This window comes from Anguilla rostrata, chromosome 15, assembly GCF_018555375.3.
Source record: "Anguilla rostrata isolate EN2019 chromosome 15, ASM1855537v3, whole genome shotgun sequence".
In the NCBI taxonomy this organism is placed as follows: Eukaryota; Metazoa; Chordata; class Actinopteri; order Anguilliformes; family Anguillidae; genus Anguilla; species Anguilla rostrata.
Genome location: NC_057947.1, coordinates 23,223,038 through 23,238,102, shown reverse-complemented (window position 1 = coordinate 23,238,102; position 15,065 = coordinate 23,223,038). Strand labels below are relative to the sequence as shown.

The 15,065-nt window shown below is 46.6% G+C and overlaps 1 protein-coding gene across 1 annotated transcript; it reads left to right on the top strand.

Annotated features, from left to right (window-relative positions):
* The first annotated feature begins 239 nt into the window (after window positions 1-239).
* Window positions 240-9,639, top strand: gtf3c3 (general transcription factor IIIC, polypeptide 3). Its single transcript, XM_064310705.1, has 18 exons — window positions 240-686; window positions 1,264-1,354; window positions 1,461-1,741; window positions 2,002-2,125; window positions 2,488-2,679; window positions 2,973-3,138; window positions 3,519-3,666; window positions 3,788-3,923; window positions 4,077-4,177; window positions 4,870-5,041; window positions 5,336-5,538; window positions 5,829-5,930; window positions 6,196-6,331; window positions 6,511-6,736; window positions 7,414-7,604; window positions 8,021-8,145; window positions 8,496-8,648; window positions 9,022-9,639. Exons 1-18 carry the CDS (start codon window positions 588-590, stop codon window positions 9,142-9,144), a joined length of 2,769 nt encoding a protein of 922 aa, XP_064166775.1. The 5' UTR covers window positions 240-587; the 3' UTR covers window positions 9,145-9,639.
* The last annotated feature ends 5,426 nt before the right edge of the window (window positions 9,640-15,065 follow it).

Genomic DNA, 15,065 nt, shown 5'->3' with positions numbered 1-15,065 from the left:
GCATCAGTTTCACTGTCACAACTGTAGAGTTCCCAACAGTCCAGGATAAGCCCTTTGCCCCGTATTTACCTATGTTCTGCCTGTAATCCGTCGTGGAACTACTGTGATCTTGAAAAACAGCTCGCTAGATGGCACTTCTGATTATTCAATGTGAACAATCCAACAATAAAATAGCTTGATAAAAAACGGAACGAATGTACGTTATTGGATGCAGGGGGAAGGTATTTGTGATAGGACTTGGATTTCTCGCGAGTCTACCTACTACCGCGGTCTTGTTGATTTGCTGTCATCAATTCAGTGTGGCATGCATGAATTGTGTTCACGGTGTTAGTTGCTGTGGCTAGCTACTATACCAACAACATTTAATTTAGCTGAAGTTATCACACATGTCCTTAATTTATGCATTCATCTAGTTCAATGAAGTTAATATGAAAATAAGCTCACGATACCAATACATGTTAACATGTTAACTCCCTGAATACCACGGAGTGTGGTCCAAGCTGGTATTAGTTGAACAAGCACAGTAACAAGCTACAGAGCTAGTCCACATCAGCATTTATAGTATTATTGTACGACTTCTGTGCATTATGTCTGGATTTAACCCGGAACTCATTGACTATTTAGAAGGCAAAATCTCTTTCGAAGAATTTGAGAAACGGAGAGAAGAGCGAAAATCCAAGGAGAAGGTAAAGTTTTTTCCTTGACCGGCTATCTGACCGAGTTGTAAAGCATTCATATTTGAAGTAACGTTAATAGCTGACTTTGCTTGTTAGCTATTTTATCAGTAGTCATATTATGTTAAGTCTCGTACGCATAATAGCTAACTTAATAATATTAGCTTATATGTAGCAACCTATTTTTGTTTCGCTGCAGCAGGACCAGCAAACCTTGGGCTTGGTACTGGAGTTGGATTGTTATGAACCTGAATATGCAGTCTCAGTGGTGTAACGCGGTGTGCTTCTAACACACAGTCACATCTGTTAAGCCTCTTAATTAAGACAATTATATATTATAAGGTTGAACGGAAAGGGTTACTAGCCCCTGAGCTATAGCTTTTGAAATTCACTGGTATGACTGGTATGAAGTCATGTGCCTCCATTAGTATTGCAAATACTATATCTTATTGGCCTTATCTTATCCATGCTTGCCTAACTTTTTAGACTTATAGGTTTGCGATACTATCAGAAATGGCTATTGTTGACTAGAAAGCTGTGTTTACGGAGAATATCAAAGGGTGGCTTTTATTTTCTCATTCTCTGACAGGCGGGCTCAGATGAAGATGATGCGGTTCCACCTGACGATGCTGTCCCCAGCACGTCCCGTGTCCCCCGGAGAACTCGCAAGCGCCAGGCAGGTGCGTCCGTCTGCCTCCCCGTCTCAGGGCCTCCCTCATATCCACATTCTGAACAGAGTAGCGCCGCAGAAATTGAGCTTGATGCGTCTCTTCTCTTGCCTTACAGAGGGCGTGGAAGAGGGGGTGAGCCCCAGCGTCCACAAGGCCTTTTCTTCCATGCTTCAGCAGGAAGATGAGGAACTGATGGAGGAGGATGAGGATGATGATGAGGAGGAGGACAACGATGACGACGGAGAAGGAGGTGTAGAAGAGGAAGAGGAGGAGGAGGAGGAGGAGGAGGAGGCAGCGGGAGAGGACGAGGATGAGGAGCGGATAGAGTTGCCCTCCGCTGGGGACGTGTTCGCCCTGGAGATGGAGCTGAATCGAGAGAACAAGAAGATGATGAGGGTGAGGACTGTGTGTGGGCACACATGAGCACTCAGGCCCTATGCTGTCCTGTATCATAACGCTCAAGCACATGCTCTTCATTAAGCTTTGTGTGTTGTACTTTAACTTTAATAGACTATAATACGCATTCTGATTTCAAGCCTGATCTTGGTAGATTTGAAACTTGGCTTAATGTGTGTGTGTCTGTATCTGTGTGTGTGCGTGTGTGTGCGTCTGTGCGTGTGTGTGTGTGTGTGTGTGTGTGTGTGTGTGTGCTACAGGAGAGGCGGAACCGCAGCAAGCTTCCCCGAGCCCTGCGGGGTCTCATGGGAGAGGCCAACATCCGCTACGCCCGTGGGGATAAGGAGGACGCCATCACCATGTGCATGGAGATCATCAGGCAGGGTGAGATTCAATCACTCCAACTTTATTTAAAGCCACTCTTTTTCACAATGAGATAATCCCACAGCGCTCTCTAAGTGAGAGCAGTGGGAGTTGTAACAGATCTTAGAGGTAGTAAGAAGGAAGAGAATTATTCATCTAGGGTGATTGCTTAGTAAAGCTCATTCTGGCAATCAGCAGAGTAGTCAGACATATGTAAGCAGATTGAGTGTTCTACGCATCACTACCGCCTGTTTCCTATACCCTCTCCCTGCATCTGTTTCCTGTCCCCAACACTACCGTTTCTGTGCTCACCTGTGCTGCCTCTCTTACCCTGTATGTGTCCTGTACCCAACCTCATTCCCTCTGTCCCTGGCTCTCTCCAGCCCCTCTGGCTTATGAACCCTTCTCCACCCTGGCCATGATCTATGAGGACCAGGGCGACATGGAGAAGTCCCTGCAGTTCGGCCTCATCGCCGCTCACCTCAACCCCAGCGACTGCGAGGAGTGGGTGAAGCTGGCCGACATGTCGCTGGAGCAGGACAACATCAAGCAGGCCATCATCTGCTACTCTAAGGGTGAGAGCCCCCCTCCCCCCCCATCTGCTACTCTAAGGGGAGAGCCCCTCCATCTCCCTGTGTTGGGCGTCTTAGGACACGCGGGAAGCACCTTTCCGGACATCTGGCTCTGCTGGTGCATGCATCAGTCAGCTGTTCTCTGCTGTGGATTACGGATGTGAATCGCACCTTTTATGCTATTGCTTGTGTTTATAGCCAGTAAATCTCTCTCTTTTTTCTCTCTCAAACCCCCAACCCGCCCCCCGCCGACTCCTTTCCCTCTCCTCTTCTTTGCCCTCGTCCTCTCCCCCCAGCCATTAAGTATGACAGCAGTAACGTGCGCTACCTGTGGGAGCGCTCTAAGCTGTATGAGCAGATAGGGGAGCATAAGCTGGCCATGGATGGATACCGACGCCTCCTCAGCCTGCTGCCCCCTACAGACGGAGAGCACTTCATGCAGCTGTCACGGGACATGGCCAAGTCAGTGCACTTACACACACACACACATACACACGCATACACACAAGCATGCACATACACACACGCATACACACATACACACGCACATACACAAGCATGCACATACACAGACGCGCGCATATACAGACACATAGAAGCACACCACACACGCCTCACGCTGCACACACACCCAACCCTTCAGCCTGTTATAATGGGAAAATCATTGACTTTAATGCTTTTAAGAGTTTATTTTGTGGAACACTTATGATCTATACAGCTGTGTATAACGCGTCAGACTGAAATAAGAGCGTAGTGCATTTCAAACGAAGCGTGAGGGAGGTGAGAGGAGGTGAGAGGAGGCGGAGCGTGCTCTGAAGCGGCCGTGTGGCTCTCTGTCCCAGGAGCTACTATGAGACCTGCGACCTGCCCGCCGCCATCGGGGTGATCGAGGAGGCGCTGTCCCGCCACCCCGACCTCGTCACGCACGAGTGCGTCAACATGGCCGCCGAGCTATACATCGTCAACCGCCAGCACGCCAAGGCCCTGCAGGTCAGCTGTGTGTGTGTGTGTGTGTGTACAGGGGTAGTGTAAGCATGCAGTGTTCTTGTGCAGTGACAGTCAGGCGCTAGCTGTGACGCAGTGGAGGACAGTGAGTCTCGCTCGTTCCCAGGTTCTGCTGCAGTTCTGCGGCATCGTGCTGCAGAGAGACGGGTCCAAACAGGAAGCAGCAGGGGGACGTCCGGACGAGGCCGGAGAGAGCGAGCCAGAGAAACCTGAGGGAGAGAAACCGCAGGAGGAAGAGGAAGGTGCATATGGCTGGCTTTTATCAGGCCAAGCTGTTCAAGGGTGCCAGCCTCTGCTGGGTTAATGAAAGCATATAGAAGTTGCTTATGAGTAGTTATCACACATTATAACCCCTCTCGACACACTGGACTGATCCTCACTGTGTTCCTCTCCAGGGGAGGTCCAGGGTGTTCAGATCCCAGAACACATCCCAGTGGACATCAGAATCAAGCTGATGGTCTGCCTGATTCACCAGCACATCTTCAAACCTCTGGGCGTAAGTACGGACACGCCTATCTGTCCAGTGTCATTCTCTCGTCTCATGCCTCTGTCTCAGTGCTCCTCTGTCTCAGGCTCACTTCTGTCTCAGTGCTCCTCTCTGTCTCAGTGCTCACTTCTGTCTCAGTGCTCACTTCCTCTCTGTCTCAGTGCTCACTTCTGTCTCAGTGCTCCTCTCTGTCTCAGTGCTCACTTCCTCTCTGTCTCAGTGCTCACTTCTGTCTCAGTGCTCCTCTCTGTCTCAGTGCTCACTTCCTCTCTGTCTCAGTGCCTTCTGTCTCAGGCTTCTCTCTGTCTCAGTGCTCACTTCGCTCGTGCTCTCTCGTCTCGTGCTCTCCTCCTGCTAGTGCTCTTCTGTCTCAGTGCTCTCTCTGTCTCAGTGCTCATTTCTCTCTGTCTCGTGCCCTCTGTCTCAGTGCTCACTTCTCTCGTCTCATGCTCATTCGTCCAGTGCTCCTTCTGTCTGTGTGCGTGGTGTGTGTGTGGCGCATGCGTGTGTATAGCTGTGGTTATGCTATATAATCCCTCTGTGCTTGTTTGGATTATCCTTGTGTGTGTGTGTTATAATGCTCTGTTGTGTGGGTATATATGCCTGTGTGCTTGTGTGTGTGTGGTGGGTATATATGCCTTGGCTTGTGTGTGTTTGTATGACTCAGTGTGCGTATATTTGACTGTGTCTCCCTGCTGCAGCCCATGCTGACTGCGCTGATGGAGCAGAGCCCGGAGGAGCTGGGTGATCTGTACCTGGACGTGGCCGAGGCCTTTCTGGACGAGGGGGAGTACAGCTCCGCCCTGCCCCTGCTGTCTGCTCTCGTCTGCTCTGAGAGATACAACCTGGCCGTGGTGTGGCTCCGACACGCGGGTATGCCCCCCAACGCAGTACGCTACTGCTCAACACACGCACACACACCTGCCCCCCAACGCAGTACGCTACTGCTCAACACACGCACACACACTTGCCCCCCAACGCAGTACGCTACTGTTGAACACACGCACACACACCTGCCCTCAATGCAGTATGCTGCTGCTCAATGTACACATGTACACACCTCTCAACAATGTACACACAGCACATGTAGAGCCTGTGCTCTGTACACACATGTGCCTGTGTCGAGCCTGTGCTCTGAACACGTGTGTGCCCGTGTGCTGTGTGCAGAGTGTCTGAAGGCTCTGGGCCATATGGAGGTAGCGGTGAAGAGCTACAGTAAGGTGGTGGAGATGGCCCCCCTGCACCTGGAGGCCCGCCTCACCCTCTCCACCCTGCAGCAGCAGCTGGGCCACCCCGAGCAGGCCCTGCAGGCGCTGGAGTCCATGCACGACCCCGACACGCTGGCGCAGGACTCCACCGCCGCTCAGCAGGTACCAGCAGGGGGCGCCGTGTGCGTCCGTACGTGCGTGCGTGCATGTGTGTGTGTGTGTGTGTGTGTCTGTGGGGTGAGTGTGTGTATATACTGAGTGTGTGTGAATGTGTGTACAAAGTGTGTGTGTCTGAGGGGTGTGTTTGTGTGTGTGTGTGTGTGCGCGCATGTGTGTATAGTGAAATGTGTGTGTATAGTGTGTGTGTGTGCATGTGTGTATAGTGAATGTGCATGTATAGCGCGTGTGTTTCTCCTGCCTGGTTTCTGACCCCATGCTGTGTGTGTGTACAGGAGCTGAAGCTGCTTCTCCACCGCTCCACCCTGCTGAACTCTCAGGGCCGGTTGGAGGACTACATGGACACAGTGCTGACCATGCTGGCCATGCTGCTCAAGGTCCCCACTACTCCCGTCTCTGTTTCCACAGTACAGGAGTGTATTATCATGGTCCCTCTAATGCCATGCTGTGTGTAATCACTCTGTGAATGATGGGCTTCTGTTTCATTCAGCACATAATGAGGACCCAGCACCAAAGACAATGTGTATATATATATATCTAAAGTTGTCCTTCTGTGAAAAATTGTGGTGCCCTTTTACTCATTCTGTGGCTCCTTTCTTTCTCTCGCTCTTTCTGTCCCTCTTCCTCTGTTTGTGTGTTCAGGTGGCGATGAACAGGGCCCAGGTGTGTGTGGTTTCCAGCTCTCGCTCTGGAGAGAAGCACCTCTACCTCGTCAAGGTGACCCCAGACAAGGTCTCTGACATCGATGACCAGGAGGCCGCTTACCTGGATGTTGTAGGTAATGTCCCTGACTGGCACTTCCCTGGCACCTGTCTGTCATTTCTCTCAGGAAACTGTAACCTGTAGCTGCTTATGGTTACAGGAACGATGGCACCGCCCACTACTGGTACTGAGATGGCCACGCCCTCTCACGCTGGTACTGATATGGCCCCGCCCTCTGCCCCTCCCCCTCCCCAGGGAAGACGAATGTGCTGTCGAAGGACGACTGGTGGCAGCTGCTGCTGCGCGCCGTGTGCGTGCTCTGTGAGCTGCACAGGTACGAGGAGGCGGAGCTTCTGGTGGACTCCTCCCTGGAGTTCTACTCCTTCTATGACGACCGCGTCAAGAGGAAGGAGCTGGAGTACTTTGGCCTGTCAGCCACCATGTTGGACCGCAACTACAGGAGGGCCTACGGCTACATAAGGTCAGATCAATGATGTGTGTGTGTGTGTGTGTGTGTGTGTGGGGGTGTGACGGTTTGTGATATGCATACACTGATGTGTTTCACAGGCAGTGGAGTCTGCTGTTGTTTGTATATGTATGTGTGTGTAACTGTGTACTGTGTGTGTGGCTGTTCCAGGTGATAAGCCTGTTATAGTAATGTGTAGGTGTTTGTATCGCTGTTATAGTGGTGTGTAAGTATGTAAATAGCTGTTATAATGGTGTGCAGGTGTAATATATTGCTCTTATAATGGCGTGTGTTTGTGTATATTGTGCTCACAGTGTGAAGTCTATAGGGCATGTAAGTGTATATTGTGCTCACAGTGTGAAGTCTATAGATCATGTAAGTGTATATTGTGCTCACAGTGTGAAGTCTATAGATCATGTAAGTGTATATTGTGCTCACAGTGTGAAGTCTATAGATCATGTAAGTGTATATTGTGCTCACAGTGTGAAGTCTATAGGGCATGTAAGTGTATATTGTGCTCACAGTGTGAAGCCTATAGATCATGTAAGTGTATATTGTGCTCACAGTGTGAAGTCTATAGATCATGTAAGTGTATATTGTGCTCACAGTGTGAAGTCTATAGGACATGTAAGTGTATATTGTGCTCACAGTGTGAAGTCTATAGGACATGTCCGTGTGTCTGTGTGCTGCAGGCTGATGCTGATGGACAGTGTGGATCGGCCTCAGCTGTGGAACGTCTTTAATCAGGTGACCATCCACTCCCAGGACGTGCGGCACCATCGCTTCTGCCTGCGGCTGATGCTGAAGAACCCTGAGAACCACGCGCTGTGCGTGCTCAACGGCCACAACGGCTTCGTCTCGGGCAGCTTCAAGCACGCGCTCGGTACGCCAGCGAGAAAGCGGTCCCACGTCCAGCTGTGCTAATGGGTCCTGTGCAAAGAGTACAAGCTGTGCGAGTCACATCTGTCCAATGCCCGAATGTAAAATGCTATGCCTAGTGCACTGAACTAAAGGTTTGTGTTAGTGAAGGTTAGCGAGGTGCATCGATATGCTGACCCTGTATGTGCGTGCATGCGTGTATGCATCTGTGGGTGGGTGCATGCGCAGTTTAGACATGGGTTTGTGCATTGAGGCAGTTACTGTGTCTGGGTCTGCATGCATGCATCTGTGGGTGTATGCATGCACATCTTTAGAAAGGGTTTTGTGCATTGAGGCGGTAATTACAGGCATATGTATATGTATATGTATATGTGCTGATAAAGGCCTGTGCATTGATGTAGGACCTCTCTGTCTCTACAGGGCAGTACATGCAGGCTTTCCGCACCAGACCCAACGAGCCGCTCTATAACCTGTGCATCGGGCTCACCTTCTTCCACATGGCCTCGCAGAAGTTTGTGGTCAAGCGCCACCCCCTCCTGCTGCAGGTCAGTCTCCCCGGTCAGGCATCCGTGAGGGGGGAGGAGGGCTGACTCCAGCAGCCCTCGTCTCCGCCCCCTGCTCCTACAGGTCAGGGGTCCATGATGGGGGAGGAGTCCCATAGGCACCGCTGGCCCTCAGCTCCGCCCCCTCGATATCACCTTACATTCAACTTGAATTTAAACTTTGCATTACAGTCAGCATTTTTCTCTTCAAACGGTAAGCAGAAATATTTAAAGGAAGGAAATGGAAGAGAGGTGATGGTTTTAATTTCTTTTTTTATTTGAGGTTTTTATACTGCATGGCTCATACAGTGTGTAGCACTAGCACTAGTAATACCCCCCCCCTTGCCTGCCAGGGCTTCTCCTTCCTGACGCGATACTCGGAGCTCCGTGGCCACTCCCAGGAGAGCCTGTACAACATAGGCCGCGCCCTGCAACAGCTGGGGCTGTCACATCTGGCCATACACTACTACCAGAAGGCCCTGAACACCCCCCCACCCTCACTGGAGGTACTCCCCTTCAAAACAGCTCTTACACACGTACACACCTACAAATGTACACGCACGTACACACACACACGTAAAATCTGAAAAGCAGTAGTAAGCGCCGAAATGCTACATACAACTCTAATATGTTTTACTCAGTCAGACAGTAAAATATAAGGAGCATAAATCATAGATAAAATTGTATCACTGCAGCTGTTATTGAAATACTGTAAGCTTCAGTCGACCTGGAGAGCATTTTAGTTTTCAGTTTGAATTTACAGTCTGTCTACACTGATTCTTTCTATTGTTCCTTTCATACCCCATCTCTCCCTCTCTGCATTTTCTCTGCTCTCTCTCTTTCTCTTTCTGTTACCTATCCCTCGTGCTAACTTGGCAGGGTATTGAAGACGACCAGGTAGACTTGCGCCGAGAAATTGCCTTCAACCTGTCACTCATATACCAGGCAAGTGGTAACAAAGAGATGGTGCGCCACCTTCTGTACACCTACTGCACCATCTGATACCTCCATCCTGGCACCGAATCTACACCTGCTGTCAGATACGGCACCTGCAGGAACAGGAAGGAGGAACAGGAGAGCCTGTAACTCCAGGTGCTGGTAAAATTAGAAAATGCTCCTGCAGATTCCTGTGGATTTTTACAGAAGCATGTTACGTACGAGACCGTGCAATGTTGTGAGTGAAGAATTTTGCTCTGAAAAGATATTGTGGGTAGATCATTTCTTTATTCCATTGTCAGAGATCTGTAAGACTTTGACTAGTATTTCAACATGAGTCTGGACTGAGCATAGGTCTGGACCTCACCTTTCCCCTCTGGATGTGACGACAGAAGATCAGAGAAAACACTTGGGTAATGTTTTAGTTTCCACGATCATGGAGCTTCACTCCCGTGGTTATTTGTGTGATCTGTAGTTTTCCTTTGTACAAATGTTGGACTTGAAAAATACATTTATTTTTTTAAGAAAATCATTGTAAAATAAAACATGTCAGATATGTTATTTGTGATTATGTATAGTACTATGCTAAATGCATAGGTGGATTTTATTAGCCAGTACTGCTAATGCAAAATTCCACCAGAATGCCTGTAGCATGTGGGTAACGTCATCTTCATCAAACTATATTAGCACATTAAAAAAAAAAGCGATATTGAAGTGTATAGGAGCTCAATGACATAAAAACAGACTGCAGCGCAACGCTAATGTCATCCGTACAGTGTCCGTAGAGTTCTCAGGAGGGCTAGAGAGGACCTGGCCTTTGTAAGACATGGGATTTGTAAGCGTTTTTGTCAGTTTTGTCACAGCTGGTTTTTGTCGGCATGAGCTTTTTGCGGATGCTGTACGTTTTAGCAGCGGGGTCTGCAGATATTGGAAGCGCTTGCTGCGATCTGGCGCTTCTCCAGATTTGCGCTGTGCGGAGTTCATCTCGGAGACAAAAAACCACGCCTCCGATGTGAGCCGCAGTCTGACAGTCAACCGAGAGCACTTTATGAAATATCGAATAGTATACAGCTCTGAATGTGAGCGTTTAAATAATAATAATAATAATAATAATAAAATAAATTAAATAATAATTAAAGCGAGCAATGTTATAGAAGGCCAAATTTATTTTCAATGCTACAACAAATATTAAATAGCCTCAAGAAAGAACGCAATGCAAGTATATTTGTAATATACAATATTAACAGTTTACTTTGAGATGTGTCTTATGCAATAGTAATAGACTGCACATGATTCATATGCAACATTTAAAAACATTTACTTGGCCTACTGTAACCGTCAGTAAACAAAAGCTGCTATTGTGACTGGGTCAATGCGCATATCCGTCTGGGAATTAATAACGCAATAACATTGATTTGCCTTTGTGGGATCACGTTTCATTTTGAAAAAGCTGCACGAAGTTTATTTTATGCTCCAATCCAAATACAGGGTCTGCGTGGCATATAGGCTGCACCAGTCTGGAACGTCCGGTGTTATTAACGTCTCCGTGACTGTGTTGTAGTTGTACTGTAAAATGTGAATGGATTGCCTGCGTATGGAGAAGCACTTGGCTACATGATAACCCCGACGTTCTGTACTTTCAATTTGCGGCCGTTTTAGCGTTTTGGTTTCCGCGTGACCATTTTCTCTGGCCATGTTCGACAGTGCATAAAAAGTGTAAACTTTTGAGCTTCAAACATGTTTCTATATAATTAAATTAGTCATATGCAATCGCGACGAATACTTGAATCAGACTAAGTTATGAGCCAAGATGAAGAGTATATCTAACACAGGTCCGAATCAATGCATTCCCGTAGACTACATGAGTAAATTACCTAACAACCCAGGCTGTTGTAGGCTAATCATCTTTCTTAGTTTCCGGAGGCACTAGTCACTTGGACTCTCTTATATACATGATGGATTTTATTATCGGATGCTGTCAAACTAAAATTAATTGCTGCCTTTGTGATCCATTTTTCCCTATTGATTTCCATTCAGACAAAGGCAGGTCTCCAGTTCCATGACAAAAGCTTCTTACTGTAGATTGAGATGCTGTTATGAAAACAACCACTGGGGGTCACTAACATACTATTTTGTTTTGCAAATTGGAACTAACGAGCTGGCTCGAAGGCATATACTGAGTATGCGAGTTCAGTACTGGAAGAGAATAGTTGCAGCTACCGTAATTAGGCTGTCAAAACCAATAACGATGTGTATTGAGGCTATTGTCAGGCCTGATATCTGCTGTTGTTGAAAGCAAATCAGTTTGCTCCTAATTTATATTCCTTAGTTTCCTTGCATAACTTATTCTTGTCTGATTTGGTTCCAGATTCACATTCATTGGTTCACATATCTGGGTAAAATATTTAACATTGTGAGGAGGTCTAGTGCCACTGAACTCTTTTTGCTATCAAATCTATTTTTCCATATGAAGAATTTTTTAAGGTACTTATTTCTTATAGTTGGCACAATAGTTCGGACACAGTCTGTAGATGTATGCAAATAGCTGGGTGTGACTTCATTTTATGTTCTTTCTCTGACCACCAGACATGTTCACTGTGTTCACAAAATGTGACCTTGGTACAAAACCCCACCAGTATGACCTCCTAACAGCCTGTTTAGACTTGTGGATAATTTATCATAATATTCTCTTGTTCCTCTCACATTTGAGTAGACAAACTGTTGGCACAGCTTCATGACTATTATCAACACATACTCGTTTATGTTTGCTACATGTCATGCTGCCTCCATGACAGATATACTCTTCCATGATCAAAACCACCAGACATTTCGTGTGAAAGACTTGTGATTGTCTATAGTCACTACTCCATATTATTGTTGTATTTCAGTGTGAGCGGTTGTGTGCACAATACATGCATTCTCTCTCTCTCTCTCTCTCTCTGTTTATGCTTCTTTAAACGGTAATACCTAACAATTATGTTACATGTCTGTTCTAACTCTTTAATGATTAAGAGTATATTTAAAATAATACACACAGAAACCATAGCTTGCAAATGTAGCCTTATTTGTAAAAGAAAGAGATCACTGACCCAGAAAATGACAGAACTTTCTGGGTGACATTTTATTGTGAATAATATTGGCATCTAAAACATGTTTACAAATATGATTGTTTAATTAGTTATAGAATTCATCTGATTCAGATGATAAGATCATAAATAACAAATCTTAATTATGAAGTTTTAATATTCAGTCTGAAGTGGCATTACAGGTGGCTTCCTGATTTTAAAAGTCGATTTGACTGAGGAACCTATGGAATTCGATTATAAAACAAAGTCAGACTTGGTTTTTCCAGGAGACATTATAAAAAATTAACCTATACGCTGCTATTTTAAAGAAATATGGTTGTTGCTCTCGATTTTACAATTTGAGAGAATATATAAAACCTTGCTTGGAGTCTCGACTACATTACTGGTGTGGAGGCACAATTCCTCACTTTGTCGAACCGCTTAATTAGGACTGCAAATAAAAAATAAAATAAAAACTGCCGTAGACAAAGAGTTTATCCTCTTGAAATGAATTCTGGTGTGAATTGTGCTATTGCGTCACGTGACAATGTAAAATCGCAGACGAAACCACGTCTTACGAGAACTTCATAAGATCATTAAACAATGATCTAAGTGGAGACAGTCCTGGCGAACATGCGCGCAATATGTATCTTGAGGTACGCTAAATAAAAGGACCTTGTATCCAGGGACCAGCTAGCCCCTAATCCCCCTCCTTCTCTGTGGGCTTGGTCTATCCCCTCTCATTGCCTCAACAGTCTTTCTCACACACGGGAACACGTCAAACGTTAGAAAAAAACGAATGCTCCGGGGTCCACGCAACACACGATATCCATAGGCAACGGCCCTTTAACGCTACGTGAGTCTGTAGGCTGTAGTAAGAAGAATATTTGTCGAATTATTTATTCATATGTTTTAACAAAAACTGGATACGACTAATTAATAGTCCATTTTTTTTCTCAATGTACGTATTCATACACACGAAAGGGACGGGATAGAGCGCAGTGTATTTTGGGCCACCGTCGGGACAGATGAAACCGAGTGTGCTCCCGTCAAGAACGAGCTGCTGTTGCTGCAAAAGCGGAAACGGACGGGCGGATACGGGTCTTCAAAATAAATAAAAGATGAGCTGAGCAATGTAGGGGAGACTGGTCCAGCTTTCCTGTCATAACCGAACACAATTCCAGAACCATTGCACGGCGAAATATAACAGACACGGACGTATACCACCCCCCAGCCTTGCAACCACGGCCAACGGTGTTGTGAAATCCTTGTTCGTATAGAGGGAGACGTCGCTACGGTTTGCGAGCGCTGGATCACGGCTGACTCTCGACAGCAGGGTTGGGCCCACAGTAAAACGTCGCCTGCGACCCCGATTCTGAGCAGGAATTACAAAGAAATTCTGCATCTCATGAGAACCGTGAAACGCAACCATTTTAACTCAAGCCGGTGTACTGAACACCTTTGTTTTATTCGTTCTTTCCTCGGATTTACGTCCCTCTGAGGGTAAGTGGTGAGGTGTGTGCTTACGTAATGCGCTGCTTGCTTTGATTTCAAATGCCCAGAAATTGTTTTTTTCTTGGTACAGTACAAAAATAAACAAATAGCTTCGCTCGCAAACGATGAAGGCGTTGTTTATTAGGCATATGGTCCGCAGTAAAATATAACAAACCTGGCATTGACATTTTTTTTTTGCAGTTGACTGTTATGCGTGGAAACCGCACTTTATAATAAATAAACAGAAAAAGAAAATGAACAAAAAAGAAAACGTTTAGTTTGTTTACTGAAGCCGACATTACAATGAGCTGTAGCCTACTGCGTTGTGTTGAGACACTGATGGAAACAAATAAATACCAAATCATAGAGGGAATTCCCTAAGTAACTCTGTAGCGGACACTAGCGATGGCTGTGAGGTATGTATCCAGTTTTCTCATGACAAACGCAATGTTATGGATTTCAGTGTGCCTGTCAACCGGCGTCACTCCAACAAGCTTTGCAATTGAATTCACGAGAGTTTAGGGCCATCAACACACAAGAGAGTTATTATTTATTTATCTCTCAATATGTCTGTACTGTAAATGCGTAGACTGTGCTAGTCCGTGGCCTTAATGCGTAAACGATACCGTGACACTGTAGCCTATATCGTGATGTTAAGTGACAGTGACTGCTCCAGATCATATGAGCTGTTGATGGTGAATCTTATCGGTAGTGGAGCTGTGACAGCAGGACCAGGGGCATTCGAGGCTGTCGCAGCAGGGAGTCGCGCTCGCTGTGGGTTTCTCAAACCTGACGCGGTGGGTAGGGAACAGTGAAAAACTTATCTAGACCGACTAGGAGGGCCCTAGATTTTACCGAACAGGCTGTCTTTCGTAGAGGGGAGGGGTGACAATTTTCTTCCATCCCTCCTATCTCCAAGACTGACATGATTCTGATTTTGGCTTCTGAAAAGACGCGTAATCTGTCAGTCAGCGACAGCCATGTTATTCTCATGACGAATGGTTAACCCCCCCACTTGGAATTAAAATACAAAACAGAAATAGCCTACAATCTTTTGCGTCTGATCTCTGCCAGTGTCACGGACACCAGACCCTCACCCTTAAATAGGCTATTTCTGCATTTCCTGACTAATGCTTGCCTATCTCAAAACATTGTCATCAACATGCGACTTAATACATCTGTGAATTCTTCCCGAGCCTGGTTTCTTCCCTAACCTCTCCAGGACAGTCAGTGTGCTTAATCAGCCTCTATGTCTGGAGTGTTGATGGGAGAAATCTGCCCCTGTTCACTGTAACCTTCTTGCCAGAGTGCAGCAGAGTGGCAGAAGCAGTTGTGAATGCTGCAAGAACCATCTCTGGCAGACAGAGGGAGAGATAGAGAGAAAGTGGGAGGCATGGAGGAGGAGAGGGAGGGATAGAAAGAAAGGGA